The sequence below is a fragment of the Tasmannia lanceolata genome, unplaced genomic scaffold, assembly GCF_043159265.1.
Source record: "Tasmannia lanceolata isolate RefF3 unplaced genomic scaffold, GAP_Taslan_0.1 ptg000037l, whole genome shotgun sequence".
NCBI lineage: Eukaryota > Viridiplantae > Streptophyta > Magnoliopsida > Canellales > Winteraceae > Tasmannia > Tasmannia lanceolata.
The window spans coordinates 54,770,337-54,784,411 of record NW_027518714.1 but is presented as its reverse complement, the minus strand read 5'-3'; the positions used below and the strand labels follow the sequence as shown (position 1 = coordinate 54,784,411).

The window sequence follows — 14,075 nt, the reverse complement described above, 5'->3', positions numbered from 1 at the left end:
CCTACAACAAATGAGATATCCGGACGAGTGACTATGGGGTATATAAGTTTGCCAACCAACCTCTTGTACCTGCCAGGATCATCTAAACAATTCTCCCTCATCTGGACTAAGTTTTACATTCGGGTCTCTAGAGACGGTAGAGGGGGTTGGAGGTGTCGGGTGGAGGTGGGGAGGATGGACAAGGGTAGAGGGGGTTGGAGATGTCTGGTGGAGGTGGGGAGGGTGGAGGGGATTTGGGGTGGAGAGGCGCGTGTGGAAGAGGGTAGGGTTAGGGTTTTGGGGTGGAGGGTGCAAAGGCACCGGGTGGAGGGGGGTTTGTATGGAGGAGGGCTGGGGAGGGTGGAATGGTGTTGGGTGGAGCGGGGTTTTGGGCGTGGGAAGTGGGAGAAAGCGTGTGAGGTGGGGGGAACGTGGGTTAGGGTTAGGGTTTAGCGTGGAGAGGGGGGAAAACATGGGTTATGGTTAGGGTTTGGCGTGGGAAGTGAGAGTGGGAGAATGAGAGGAAAAAGAAGAAGCAAGGAGGTGCTTCAATGGTGGTCCCTAGGGCACCACAACCCTAAGGCTCCGATACCATGTTGAGAGAGGAAAGAAGTGAAGAGAATGAGAAGAAAGAGTGAGTTGAGGATTAGCTCCCCCTCTTATATGTTTATATAAAAGGTGAAAGAGTACAAGGACCAAACTACCAAAGTGCCCTTAGGCACATATATACTTCTAACACATACATTAGATACATTCAAGAAAAGCAAACTAACTAATACAAGAAATCAGATCGCAAATGGATGTAGCATAAAATAATAGATCTATAAATAAATCTAAAGAAAAGGCTCAGATCAATACCTAAAGGTGACAAAGGGGATGGTATTAAGGTAACTCGATCAGGGTAGGGTGGTGATGATAGTGAGAGTTATGGGAATGATTAGGGAAAAGAGTGTACGAAGAAATGTGGAGAAATGTTATAAAAATATAATGAGTAACATAAAGGGAACATGAATCAAAGGAGAAATATAGAGGAGCAGGAGGATAGAAAATAGGGGAATCGTACCTTAGAGTGGCGTGCCAAGCCTCATGCTTGGTCATCCAACAATAGGTGGTGGTTAAGAGGGGAGATAGTGACAGCTAGGGAGAGAAGGGGAGGTGCTGACTAACAATTGTGGCTAAGAAAGAGGGGGGAGGGGGAGAAAGAAGGGGAAGAAGTGGCCGGTTCGCACTTGTGAACTAGGGAGAAGTGAAAAGAGGAAAGAGAGGGGAGAAAGATGGAGAAAAGAGGGTGGCGTGGGGTGGGGGTGAAGGCTTTCAACCAAGAGCTATAGAGAGGGGAGGAGAAGGGAAGAAAAGAGAAAGTGAGGAGGATAGAGGAGATAACGAGAGAGCGAAGGGAGGCGTGGGGGGGGGGGGGGGGGGGTGGTTCCAAACGAGAGGCAATGGGGCTTCTCGTTTGGGTCAAAACTAGCAGAGGTGGGGAGAAGGGGAGAGGCTTATATGAGTTTAGGGTATTAGGTGGAAGGCCATGGCCAGAGTGATAAGGGTAGTGGGCCGTGTTGTTGATGTGGACATCCCCGAAATCAATGATCACTCAAATATAACTAAAAAAACTAAATTAAGACTCTAAATGAAATAAAACAAACATGTGCAAATAAATAAAGTAACGCCAAGGTTAAATCACATCATTTGATATAATCTTTACTACTTCTAGACACAATAGTTTTTCTTTGAAACTGAATAGATTTTAATGATAATAAGTTTGAAACATTGCCAATATTTTTCTATATTTTGAGAATCCTATGTTTGATGGGTAATTAATTTGCGAGGCGACATTTAATCAAGGTTGGAAAACTTCTGGCTCGGGCTTGCCTTAGTTAAGCCTTGTTTTTTGACTCGCTGGTGAGTCATATTTTTCTTTAAATAGAAAGATATAATTGAAATACCAATAAGTATATTATATAATAAAAATAAATAAATAAAGTCTTTAAATAATAATAATAAATAATAAATCAAGAAAATATAGTGAAAATATAAATTTGTGAAAAGCTTCTATTAATTTAATATATATTTGAGAAAATTAAAATAAAAAGTGATATCTAACTTAAACAAAACACTACATAAAACAAGAATTTGTACAAAAAGGAAAAGGATTAAGAGGTTTCCCTAGGTATCCAAATAACCATTTTCCAACAAAAACGGATGGGGCTTTCATCTCTTGTTTCAGTTGGGAATGAAATGTGTGGTGAGGGTGGATATAGAGTATTGGTTGTTGTGAGCATGGTTTTAAATTTCGAAATTTCAGGTTTCGGACTCAAAATTGGGTACACCCAAAACGTTACAAAATTTTGACCTAAATTTCGCTTGAAATTTAAGGAATTGCATAAAAAAAATCTCGATTTTGTTCGTTATTTAATATTTTCCTGAAGTAATTTCGGCCGGAGTCTTGTATGAGATAAAATATTATTTTAATTGATTTCGTAGGATTTCGGCTAAAATTTCGGTTTCGGTGACGACCGAAATGCATTCCGAAACCGAAATTTGAAACCATGGTTGTGAGAGAGAAGTGGTTTTTGTCATTATTGAGGCCACTTTTAAAACAATGGTTCACCCATGTTTTCTTTTGAAAAGAAAAGAAAACTAAGAAAATAAAACTAAAAACTCCATGTCAGCTTGTTTGTTCGTCTGCCATCATTTTGGACAGCAATGAAGCTTCGTTCGAAGCCTCGTAAGAACTGAAGTCTTTATTGCAAGATCTTGTCATTTTTTTTTTATTGAAGGTTACTCTTCATTTTTTTGGGGAATGGTTTAAGGTTACTTTTCAATTGCCGCACCTGAAGAGGGAAAATTACTTTCAAATACGTAGTTTTAAGTTGTTTATATCTTATTTTGTTTTATATATAATAACTTCTTATTTTAAAAAGAAACTCTTAGATTTGCAATTTCATTTCATAAGATGTCTATTTTGGTAAATAATTATCCTGTCACAGGTTGGTTACAATGTGTATAGAAAAAGCTCATTAGAACCCTGCTGATGTCTTCTCATTAAGAAAGTGCACAGGTCAACCAAATTGTGCACGACATTTGACTTGCTGAATCGACTGAACCAGATCTGCATGTGCTTGAAATGTGCACAAACTTGATTATTACATTGAGTGACCCATTATATGACTGTTCCAAATAGACTTGGTCAATTTTTGAGTCAACCCTGTGTTTTCATCCACAGATTATATTATTTATTTATATTCTTATTGCTCTGCACTAATTTTTGTTGTTTGCGGGGACGATTTATATCCTTTGCATAATATTTTAGAGATTGAGAAAGAAATGGATATAGTATCTAACATGCCGCTGCTTTTACAGTTTACTCCGACAGCGTTGACTCTTGATTCAGGTGTTACAAGACCACCCCCTCTTTTAAGTGAATCTGATTTGCTAAGCTGTATGGACAAGGTGAGGATTATATCTATTCTCATGTATTAGATTGCACATGCCTTTGACCCACAAGTTTTTTTTATAGCTTATATTCATCATCAGCCATCAGCTTCTTATGCTTAATTTACGGTAATAATGTAAGTGCCTCTCTCTTTTTGCTTGTTTTTCTAGGCGGGCATTGGCACGGACGCGACAATGCATGATCACATAAAAAAACTACTTGATCGATTCTATGCAACTAAAGATTCAAACATTCGTTTCTCGCCAACAAATCTTGTACTCTTCAATGGCTTAGATACTCATCAAATATTATAATTTCTTTTCTTATTTACTCTCTGATTTTCTTTAAGTATGCATTTCTGTTTGCTTGTATACGTATTTTCTGAAAGAATATATTAAGAGGGAAGGGAAGGGGGAAGGGGGGTGCAGCTTCTTTTATTGTGAGCTGGGACTTCCATCCCTTTCTGTATTGTATATTTTCCACTTGTAATCTTTCATCTTTTCCATGTATAATTCTTTAATTATAAACTAAGGGGACTGGGCTGTTTTCAAATTGAATTAGAAATGGGTACAAACAGTTCTTATGGAAATCATAGAGTTTTAGTTGCATACATCCTTGCAGTACTAGATTTTGTAATGTTAGAAAGTGGTATCACTGCTATTCCGGTGTTTTAATCGTAAAGTCAACCACGAGTCTAGTACTGTTCAGGATTTTTTAGAATATTACCTCCAGTTTGTTCATTGTCATGTTTGGGAACAGGTATTCTCTTGTGGTTCTTCATGAACCCAAGTGTAATGAACTATGGAGTTGATAAGTTGATTGACTACGCATGCAATGGAGTTATGAATTCATGGTTCTTGCAAAATGGCAAACATTTGGTTGATCGTGAGTTTTTTCATTGCAGGGAGAGGCGCTAGTGATGGGATATGATGACATGGGGTATGCCGTTCAATGTCATAATTCTTGAAGATTGTTACCTTAAAATGTGCAAAGTATTTGGTATAAGACTAATTGAGTTTGGAGTTAAAATTAGTGTATATTAGACATAATGTGTCCGCTGGTTTTTCTATTTTTTTGTTTTAGATTATTGGAGCAGTGGACTAGGCCTGGTTACTGTTGCTTTTACTTGTTGAAATGTTGTTTTCTTCGCATTATATTATTTGGAATTGTCATTGTCATTGGAATGAAACCTCTGTTTTCTTTTGCATTGGAAGGTCTGTTTATCACATTAATTTTGTATTGCATTGAGATTTTGGAACGTTTTGACCAAATTGATTGATAGCTTAAGTAAAGAATTGTTATCCTTTTTAGATATATGGATGATCTGATTTTTTTATCTTTGACCCTCAGTATTATAGAATATGTCAAGTCATATGAGAAATCTTAAAATCCTTCATCAATCTGATCTATGAGAAATCTCTTTTCTCATTTTTTTTTCAGAAAAACCTACATAATGTCCATTAAACTTCATCAAATCCCTTGAATAAAATTCATGATAATTACCCATAAATGATACTCCTGCAGATGGTATGCTCCATGGTAATAGAATTCAACCCCATCTGTATGTCTACCGACATCATCCATATGGCAGGATGACATCTCTTTAACCTCATCCCTCATTCAGCACCTCAAATCACAGATCTCATCAAAAGCTATAACGATCTATAGTTTAATTTAAGAGAGGAAGAAACAAGCCCTTGATGTTGCCCGATACCAAGTTGAAAAAAAGAGAGGAAGAAAATAAAAGAAAATGAAGAGAAGTACTGGAGGAAAGGAGGAAGGAGAGTCTGATTAGTGATTTTAGTCAGCACCTAGTCTCTCTTAACAACTTAGGTCATACTCAACTCAACTCAACTCAACTAAGCCTTTGTCCCAAACTTAGGTCATACTACACCAAAATTGCAACTGTACCCCTTTATGTTAAAAAGACAAAATACCCTTACATTGAACTTTAACTCTTGACAAAATCAAGTGCTAAGTTGATAAAGTATACTGTGTTGTGTTTATGTGTAACATGTGTCACTACTATATACCCAAGCCATTCACTGTTTAATTACTCGCTTGTTTCTAGACTTATAATTCTATTAGTTGGTAGTATCTAGTTCGAATCTAATATTATATCTTGGGATCATGGGTTCACGGTCAAGACAGAGATTTGAATGACTGAAAAAATAGACAAGCAGAGAACTGACACCCTGAGAGGCTTTCCAGCACACTAAAGAATTACATAAAATATCTCCACTAGATATTTGTTAAAAGAACGTGCTAAAAATATCATGATAATTGAATCACACAAAATTCTGGTGGAAACCATGAACAATATCGTTTTTGTGAAACTACCAGTTACTCCAAAAGCTTAGGCTGTAGGAGAAGGCGTTATTTAATCTTTTATACTTCTAACACTCCCCCTCACGTGTGGACCCTCTTTTTAGGGTTGGCCTACACGTGGCACATGTGGCCCCACTTTTGGGTTTGGCCATTGCATGTGGATTTTTACTATCAAGGAGGTTTGAACTCAGGACCTTTGCTCTGATAACATGTGAAACTAGCAGTTACTCCAAAAGCTTAAGCTGTTGGAGAAGGCGTTATTTTAACTTTTATACTTTTAACAGTTTTTTCTTTTCTTGGACTGCATTAATGTAAATAAGAAAGTTGCAGGTGTATTCTTCAATATGTATCATTCTAGCCCCAATCAATATGCATGCCGATACTAATAAACAATGGTTTTACAAATTGTGTGGTTGTTCTCTTTCTGACATTCAGAATATTTTCTTATTCATGGTCTTACATGAAATGATATATGATTATGAGGTGCAGGTCGAAGAGTTATTTTATATTCTGTTCCTTTTGGATGTTTATTTCACATGTTGATATTGATATTGACCTTTCTAGGTACGAGCTTTGGAAACCATATCTTAGGGCTATGATGGAGTGTGACATGAAAGCAGTCAGTGTAGGCACAAAGAGAAAATCTGAAGTTCTGGAGACTTGCTTGCAACAGATGAAAGCATGCTTTTTAGATGTAAGCCGGCATGAAATTTCTTTGCCATGATGTTTGTTTACCTAATCTTGAGGAACAACTTTCAATTATTTCAACATGTTTTCTTGGAGCATGCTGGTATTACTTTTGAATTATGCACCTATTTGAGAGTTGGTGACCAATACGCCCTAAATTCTTTATATAGAGAGAGCATATGCCAAAATATTTTATTGAGAAATGATCCAAGATTTAGAAAAAAAATTAAGGCCATAGATTCTTTATATAGAATGCATATGCCAAAATATTTTAATGAGAAATGATCCAAGAATTAAAATATCATCTTGTTCGCTCATGTATTGAAATAATATGTGAGACATACAATGCTATATTCTGTGCATTTTTTTCTTTTAATATCTGAAAAACGGTGGAAAAGGACTATATATATGCTACTGATAGTAGCACTACCATATTTTGATAATGGGTTGAACTCACCTTGCCTTTTATTATTTAACCAGCTGTCAAAGGTTATTACAATTCCCCAAATGCTCTCAGAAGCCAATTAAAAAAGAAAAGGCAAGGTGACTTCACCCCATTATTAAAACATGGTCTGTGGTAGTGTGAATATCAGTAGCCTATATATCATAGTATATTAGAAGCTAATTTATCACAAATGGGTTGTCATTTTAGTAAACTAAAGCGTTACTATAGTCTGTTGCTTTCTTATGTATAGTCACATTTATACAATAGATAGCTTGATAGGGCAAGTCTAGTAGATCCTAATGGTACACTTGAAAAATGATTTTCTACTGATTTTCATTTGAAAAAGACTCCAAAAATGGGAAGAGGGTCTGATTTGGCAAAGAGATTCGAGGTAAGTGGTTGGTTACAGGTGGGAAATGGGCAGGCACCCAGTTCGTGGTGTGCATTCTCTACTAGACTACAAGTAAATACAAATATTTTGGCACGGCGTTACCACAGCACATGCATTGTTATCCATATGTATATTGGAGCAAGAAAATGAAGAGTAAGGAAATGAAAGCAATTTATGACTAGAAAGTTGGATAAATGATTTTGCAATTTATGGTGTTTTCCAGTAATTTTTTTAGTTAAGGGGATCAGAGAGTAAGAAAATTGGTAAAGAGAGGTAACAAGTTAGTACCATGGGGAGTGAGAAAAGAAAGAGGACAAGAGTGATTTCTAGAGGGAGCACGATGGCAGTGAGCCGCTTGGAACTCTGGAATGTCGTTGTTGCAAAATTCACTTGAGGTTCTTATCAATTGCACAATCTTGCAGAGAGACTATGGCGGGCAAAAAATGTAGAGTAGGTAAAGCTTGACTATGGTGCCTTTTGAGATCAGCAATCAACACCAAAAATTAGGCGGTGTTGTATTTTTACTTGGGAAGACTCTCTAGCTTCCCCTCTTCCCCATAGATCTTTTGCTATCTGGGAACAAAGGTTGAAGCCTTTGAGGTTAGGGGGTGATTCGTGACTAAGGGTGTAGGAAACCTAATGTAATTACATGGAGCTAAAGGTAGAGTTTCTTCAATCAGGGCCAAGACTTTTCTAGAGGAAGGGGGATCCTATTTATAAATGTAGGAGGTGGGTTTGGCGTAGCAGGTCATTTCAAAATGGGTCCCTAGATTCATTTCTAAATATCCTCAGGTGAATAAGCTGGGATCCAGGGTAATTAGGTTGCCCTATTTTTAGAGGAATAGGGACTATGATTTGGATATGCATAGACAAGGAATTTCTTAGTCATTTTGAGAAAAAAAAAAGGTGGAGAGGGTTTGCTCCTAGGACACTAGAGGTTTCTGTGGGGAATGGGGTTGTTTCCCATGGGGTTTTTTTATAGGATCAAGATCTTAGGGAGGTTAGAGGTTTGTTTGTACTTAGAACTAAGCAAAAAGAGACGATATTTCAGTTATTTTTCTCCTGGAAATGGTCAATGGTCAAATAGTATTGGTCCTATTTGGTTTCTGCTAATTGAACTTGAATGAGGCAATTGGCTGGAAACGGATTTGGGATTTTGACAAAGGAAAGTCTCCATTTCTAGATTTCAGGGTAGTGGCTTTTTGTTTGCTACTAAATTTTACTTTTGTTTTTGTTACTTTACAAAATATAATGTGTTGTGATTATGGCAGTTGCAGTTGCGTTGATGTGGTTTCTAAGTCCATCAACCGGATCGCCTGATCCCAATGTCGGGCTGCAGGCAATCCATCGTTAGAATATAGGATGACTTATTCTAGTCACTAGCACCAATGTTGCACATGCACTCTTTTGTGCCTAAGGACGTGCTTAGGGGTGTTGGTGGATCATGGTGTGTGTACCTTGATCTATGTTTTTTAGGACTTCTAAGCGTTAGAGGTTCAAGTGTAAAGCCTGAGGGCTTACAGTTGTTTTTGGGATTTGTGTTTTGAAGGGTTCTCCACTCTATAATATGATGCAATAAAAGAAGGAATGCCTCTGAATTGATAATTAATAGAACAAGACACTCTTCAGAGAGTTTTCTTGGTGCTATTTGCAATCTCTTCCAACCCATGCAAAATGTGTCTACATTTATGCAAATAGCTGATAGTGCAATTCTGGTAGATTTTGGTGTGACTAACAATATATACTAGGGGTGCAACTCGGGTTGGGTTGGGTTGGGTCGGGTTGAGGCCAACCTGGATCCAGCCCGAGGAACCATTTACTCACCCCGAACCCGACCTGACCCGATTTCCAACCCGACGAGGTTCACCTCGACCCGACCCGAGGAACCCTTTTTTCCCAACCCGAACCTGACCCGGCCCGAGTTCAACCCTACCCAATCCGAGTTTTTAAGCTTATAAAAAAATTGATAAAAAATGTCGGGTTTGACTCGAGCCGGGTTGCCCAAGCCCTCAACCCGGGTTGGGAAAACTCAACCCGACCCGACTTTTTTTCCAGGTAGAACCCGACCCGGGTTGCACCCCTAATATATACTACAGTATATATATATATATATATATATATATATATATATATATATATATATATATATATATATATATATGAGTTAAGTGAAGCTACACATATGTGTAGCTAACTTAGCTACACCAACGGCTTAAAATACAGTGGGCCCACATTGTTTGGGTGATCCAAACCATTCATTTGATAGGCCCTTACATTGATAGGGTATGCCCAAAAAATCAGCTCCATTGGATGATCCCAACCCTTCAAACTATGGAGGCAAAAATGGACAGATTTGTGAAGGTTTTTACACGTCCATTTTTGCCTCCACAAATCGTAGGGTTGGGATGATCCTATGGAGCTGATTTTTTTGGCACACCCTATCTATGTGAGGGCCCATCAAATGAATGGTTTGCATCACCCAAACAATGTGGGGCCCACTGTATTTTAAGCCGTCGGTGTAGCTAAGTTAGCTACACGTATGTGTAACTACACTTCTCTCTCTCTCTCTCTCTCTCTCTCTATATATATATATATATATATATATATATATATATATATATATAGCAGAAGAGAAAAGGAGAGAATTATTTGAATTTCTCCCAAAATTCTATGAGAATTACACATCACTTTTTTTGACTTTTTCTAATAAAGGCATTCATTCAACCCACATATTTTCAATCCTACCCCCTACGGATATTTGTGAACATATTACATAATACTACGGATTCAAGACGCCTTTCAAAATATTGACGAATTCCGGGCACCTTAAGAGGAACAACATATGATGGAAACCTCTATAGATTGGAGGGCTAGGATCAGCCTATGGAAATGATTTTACGGGCACAACCTATTTCTGTTGTGTTCCATCACATGGACGGTTTGGATCAACCTATGATGTGGTCCGTACAGTTCTTTGTCGGCCTGTGCATTGCACGGGGTTTTTTACTAGTATATATATATATATATATATATATAGAGAGAGAGAGAGAGAGAGAGAGAGAGAGGAAAATGATTGTGAGCTTGAAGCTCATATAGCTTATATGAGCTTGAGGGCCCAAACTCATGGGTCCCACATTTTTTGTGGTGATCCAAACCATTCATTTGCAAGGCCTCATCATAGATAGGGTGTGTACCAAAAATCAGCTCCACTAGATCATCCTAACCCCTCCAAAAGCGGAGGGCAAAAATGAGCAGATTAGTGGCAAACGGTGTCTGTCCATTTTGCACTCCACTTTTGGATGGGTTAGGATGATCCTATGGAGCTGATTTTTTGTACACACCCTATCTATGTAAGGGCCTTTCAAATGAATGCTTTGGATCATCCTAACAATGTGGGCCCACATGTGTTTGGGCCCTCAAGCTCATATAAGCTATATGAGCTTCAAGCTCACAATCATTTTCCTCATATATATATATATATATATATAGGGTGTGTGAGCAGTTGCTCAGATAGCTTATCTGAGCAGGAGCTCACAAACACATGTGGCCCCACATTTTTATTTTTTTTTGGGGGGAGGGGGGGGGGGGGGGGGGGTCGGGTCCAAAGCATTCATTTGGAAGGCCCCCTTCCATGGATTGGGTGTGTACCAAAAAGTCGGCCCTATAGGATCATCTTAACCCTGCCATTTGTGGAGGGAAAAAATGGGCAGAAACATGGACACACAGTGTCTGTCCATTTTCCCCTCCACCTTTGATTGGGTTAGTATGATCCTATTGGGCTGATTTTTGGTACACACCCTATCCATGGAAGGGCCTTCCAAATGAATGCTTTGGATCCCCCAAAAAATGTGCCCCCCTATGGTTTGTGAGCTCTGCTCAGATAAGCTTATCTGAGCAGCTGCTTACAAACCATTTTTGTAACAACCCGGAATTTTTACTGCATGGATCGCTATGGGCAACAAAACATTTTTTTTTTTTTTTTTTGAAATGGCGAGATATATTGATTAAATGGAACCGAGATGGTTCTCAGAATACAAAGGGAAAGAAGAAAGAAGAGAAAAACACATCAGAGAAACAAAATACAATTAAGGTGGTAGATAATCAAACCACTCTATACCCTGCCTAATGAACCCAGATTTAGCTAGATCGTCAACTTCTTCATTGTCCGATCCTGACACCCAATCCAAAATCTCCTCAATAAGGCTGAGAAATCTCCAAGGAGGAGGAGCTTTACCAGTAATCCATCTTATAACATTGGAGGAATCCCTTTCCACAATGACTTTATCCAGGACATGTCTTTCAATGTGAAGGATACCATAATACATTGCTTTTACTTTCGCCTTTGACGAATCTGAAATCCCATTCGGTCCAGAGAATGCCCACTCCACAGCCCCTACATTGTCCCTCATCAGGCCACCAAAACCTGAAGACCTTGGGTTTCCGAAGGATGCTCCATCCACATTTAGCTTGCTGAAACCCACAGGTGGTGGAGCCCACTTCTGAATTGTCTTTTTCCTTCTTAACCCTTCCATACAGATGACATCCCATCTTTCCCACAAATCATAAGCCGACACGAATCTGAACATAGGAAGACTCTTCGCCCATTGGATAGACATAGCTATAATCCTCTGATAAATACTGCAGGATGAAGTGGTTGTGCCCTCGAAAATCCTACCATTTCTTTCTTTCCATACCGACCACCATAGAGCTAAAAGGCAAATCCTCCACAACACCTTCCCTTTCTTTTTCCAAGGGACAAAGTCCCAACAATCCAAAAGCATAGGTAATGATTGAGGGAAAACCCATTGGTACCAAATCTTACTAAAAGTAAACCCCATATCACCCTTACTACTTTACAATGTATAGACAAGTGATCAATAGATTTGCCATCCTCCAGACATAACAGACAGTGATCAATCAACCATAAACCCCTTCTTCTCAAAAACTCAATGGTTTGGATACGCCCACTACTAATAGACTAACCAAAAAAAGACACTCTAGGAGGGCAATGAAAGGACCAAACCTTAGCCACAAAAGAATCATCACCATCCGGAACAATCTTAGCATATGCAGATTTCACGGAGAAGATTCCGGAGGAATTCCAAATCCATATTCTTTTATCCTCACCGGATTTCTTAATATAGCATTTCTCGAGCACCTCAAACAAGGAAGATAGATCATCTAATTCTCTTTCAAAAACATTTCTTCTAAACCGTGGACACCAAATCACTTTCTGATCCACTCTTTCAAAACAGTCGCACACGAAAGCATTCTTAACTGCAGCCACTCTCAGTAAACATATTTATTCCTATAATTACGCAGCGGAAGGTTAAAGTACATCCTGAATTTACAAAAATCCTTAAGTATGACATATTTAAAACCTTTTTACATCTGAGGAGATCAGCTCATCATTTCCGTATTTCCAAAAGTTGCTTTCACACTTCTCATAACTAAGGTTCCTCATTGCCAAATGCTCCTACATCCAAATTTTCAAATCCTGGTGGGAAAAAGTGGGTTAGGAGAGCAGGTATATAGAAGTTTTGACAAGTAGCTGAAATCAATAATAAGAAACAGTTCTATAAAAATATGCAATATTTTGTATAGAATATATTGTGAATTTAAAACTAATACTAATAGGATTTTTTTTATAGAAACAATTTAACCAGATAGTAAAACAAACCATTTAAAGCCCAATAGTTTCCAACTGTTTCTATTTCTGAAGTTTCCTGTAACGATCCTCCTCACCCTCGTATTGTCCGCTTTGGACTTGGCCCGCTTTCGCTTTTGGGTAAGTCGACGGCTCAGAGGTACAACCACGTCACATGAGAGAGACTATTGTACATTTACCTCTTCCATTTCTTTCATTTCTCATTTTCGTTCAAACTTTTTGTGCATATGAAATCCAACATTTCATTTCATTTTCCAGAATGAAACACATGTCATCATTTTGAAACAAATATGATTTGATATTTTCCAAATGTAACAATGAATATTTGAAGTAAAACGGATAAGAAATATCTGAATAAAACAATATATAATTATATCCCTATCACTTTAATTGAGAAAAGATATCAGTCAAGTCTAGCTATCACCTGCCTTATCAAACCTGAGAAGTGAGAATTTGAAGATGCTTGACCTTGAAGATGACAACGATCAAGGAGAAGTGATTCTCCTAGCCTTTTCCTCTCTTCTCTTTCTTCTTCTTCCTTTTCTCTTCTTGGCTGCTCTATTTATTGGAAAAAATGAGGGAAATAGTAACATGTGAGTAGTTTTTATGCATAATAACTGTTATTTTTACCTGGTATTACATTCTACCCCCCTTAAAAGATTTTCGTCCCCAAAATTCCTCTCTCCATACTCTTAGGAGAAAATGGTTCTACCTTAATCGTAACAACAAGCAATGGTTACATTCTGTATTTATAAGACGAACACACCGAGGATTAGATATATTCCAAGCTCGATCTATTGTCTATGTTTCATCTATCTAACTCCTTTCCTAAGACATACCCAAGACTCGTGCAACCCGGTTCCTCACAGACTAAATCTGGTGGCTCTGATATTGTCTGGTTCTAGATTGCAGCCATCCTGGTTTATTTTTTCCGCAGAAGACGCCTCTACACAGGGAATGTGGGGATCTACACAAATAGCTCAAGAACTTTTTCTCTCTGCTTCTGGTGTGAGACCAACACACCCTACTAGAGGAGATACAGCTCTGATACCAACTGTAACGACTCGGAATTTTTACTGCACGGATCGCTACGGGCAACAAATCATATTTATTCCTATAATTACGCAGCGGAAGGTTAAAG

The 14,075-nt window shown here is 38.3% G+C and overlaps 1 protein-coding gene across 2 annotated transcripts in view; it reads left to right on the top strand.

Moving 5' to 3' along the window:
- TOP3A (topoisomerase 3alpha) overlaps nucleotides 1-14,075 on the top strand; it is a 45,102-nt gene that overhangs the window by 14,256 nt on the left and 16,771 nt on the right. For both annotated transcript variants that reach the window (XM_077373545.1, XM_077373544.1), the window contains 4 exons: nucleotides 3,343-3,432; nucleotides 3,586-3,690; nucleotides 4,320-4,354; nucleotides 6,308-6,437. In XM_077373545.1, the coding sequence (XP_077229660.1) occupies nucleotides 3,343-3,432; nucleotides 3,586-3,690; nucleotides 4,320-4,354; nucleotides 6,308-6,437 (360 nt within the window). The remainder of the gene's footprint in view (nucleotides 1-3,342; nucleotides 3,433-3,585; nucleotides 3,691-4,319; nucleotides 4,355-6,307; nucleotides 6,438-14,075) is intronic.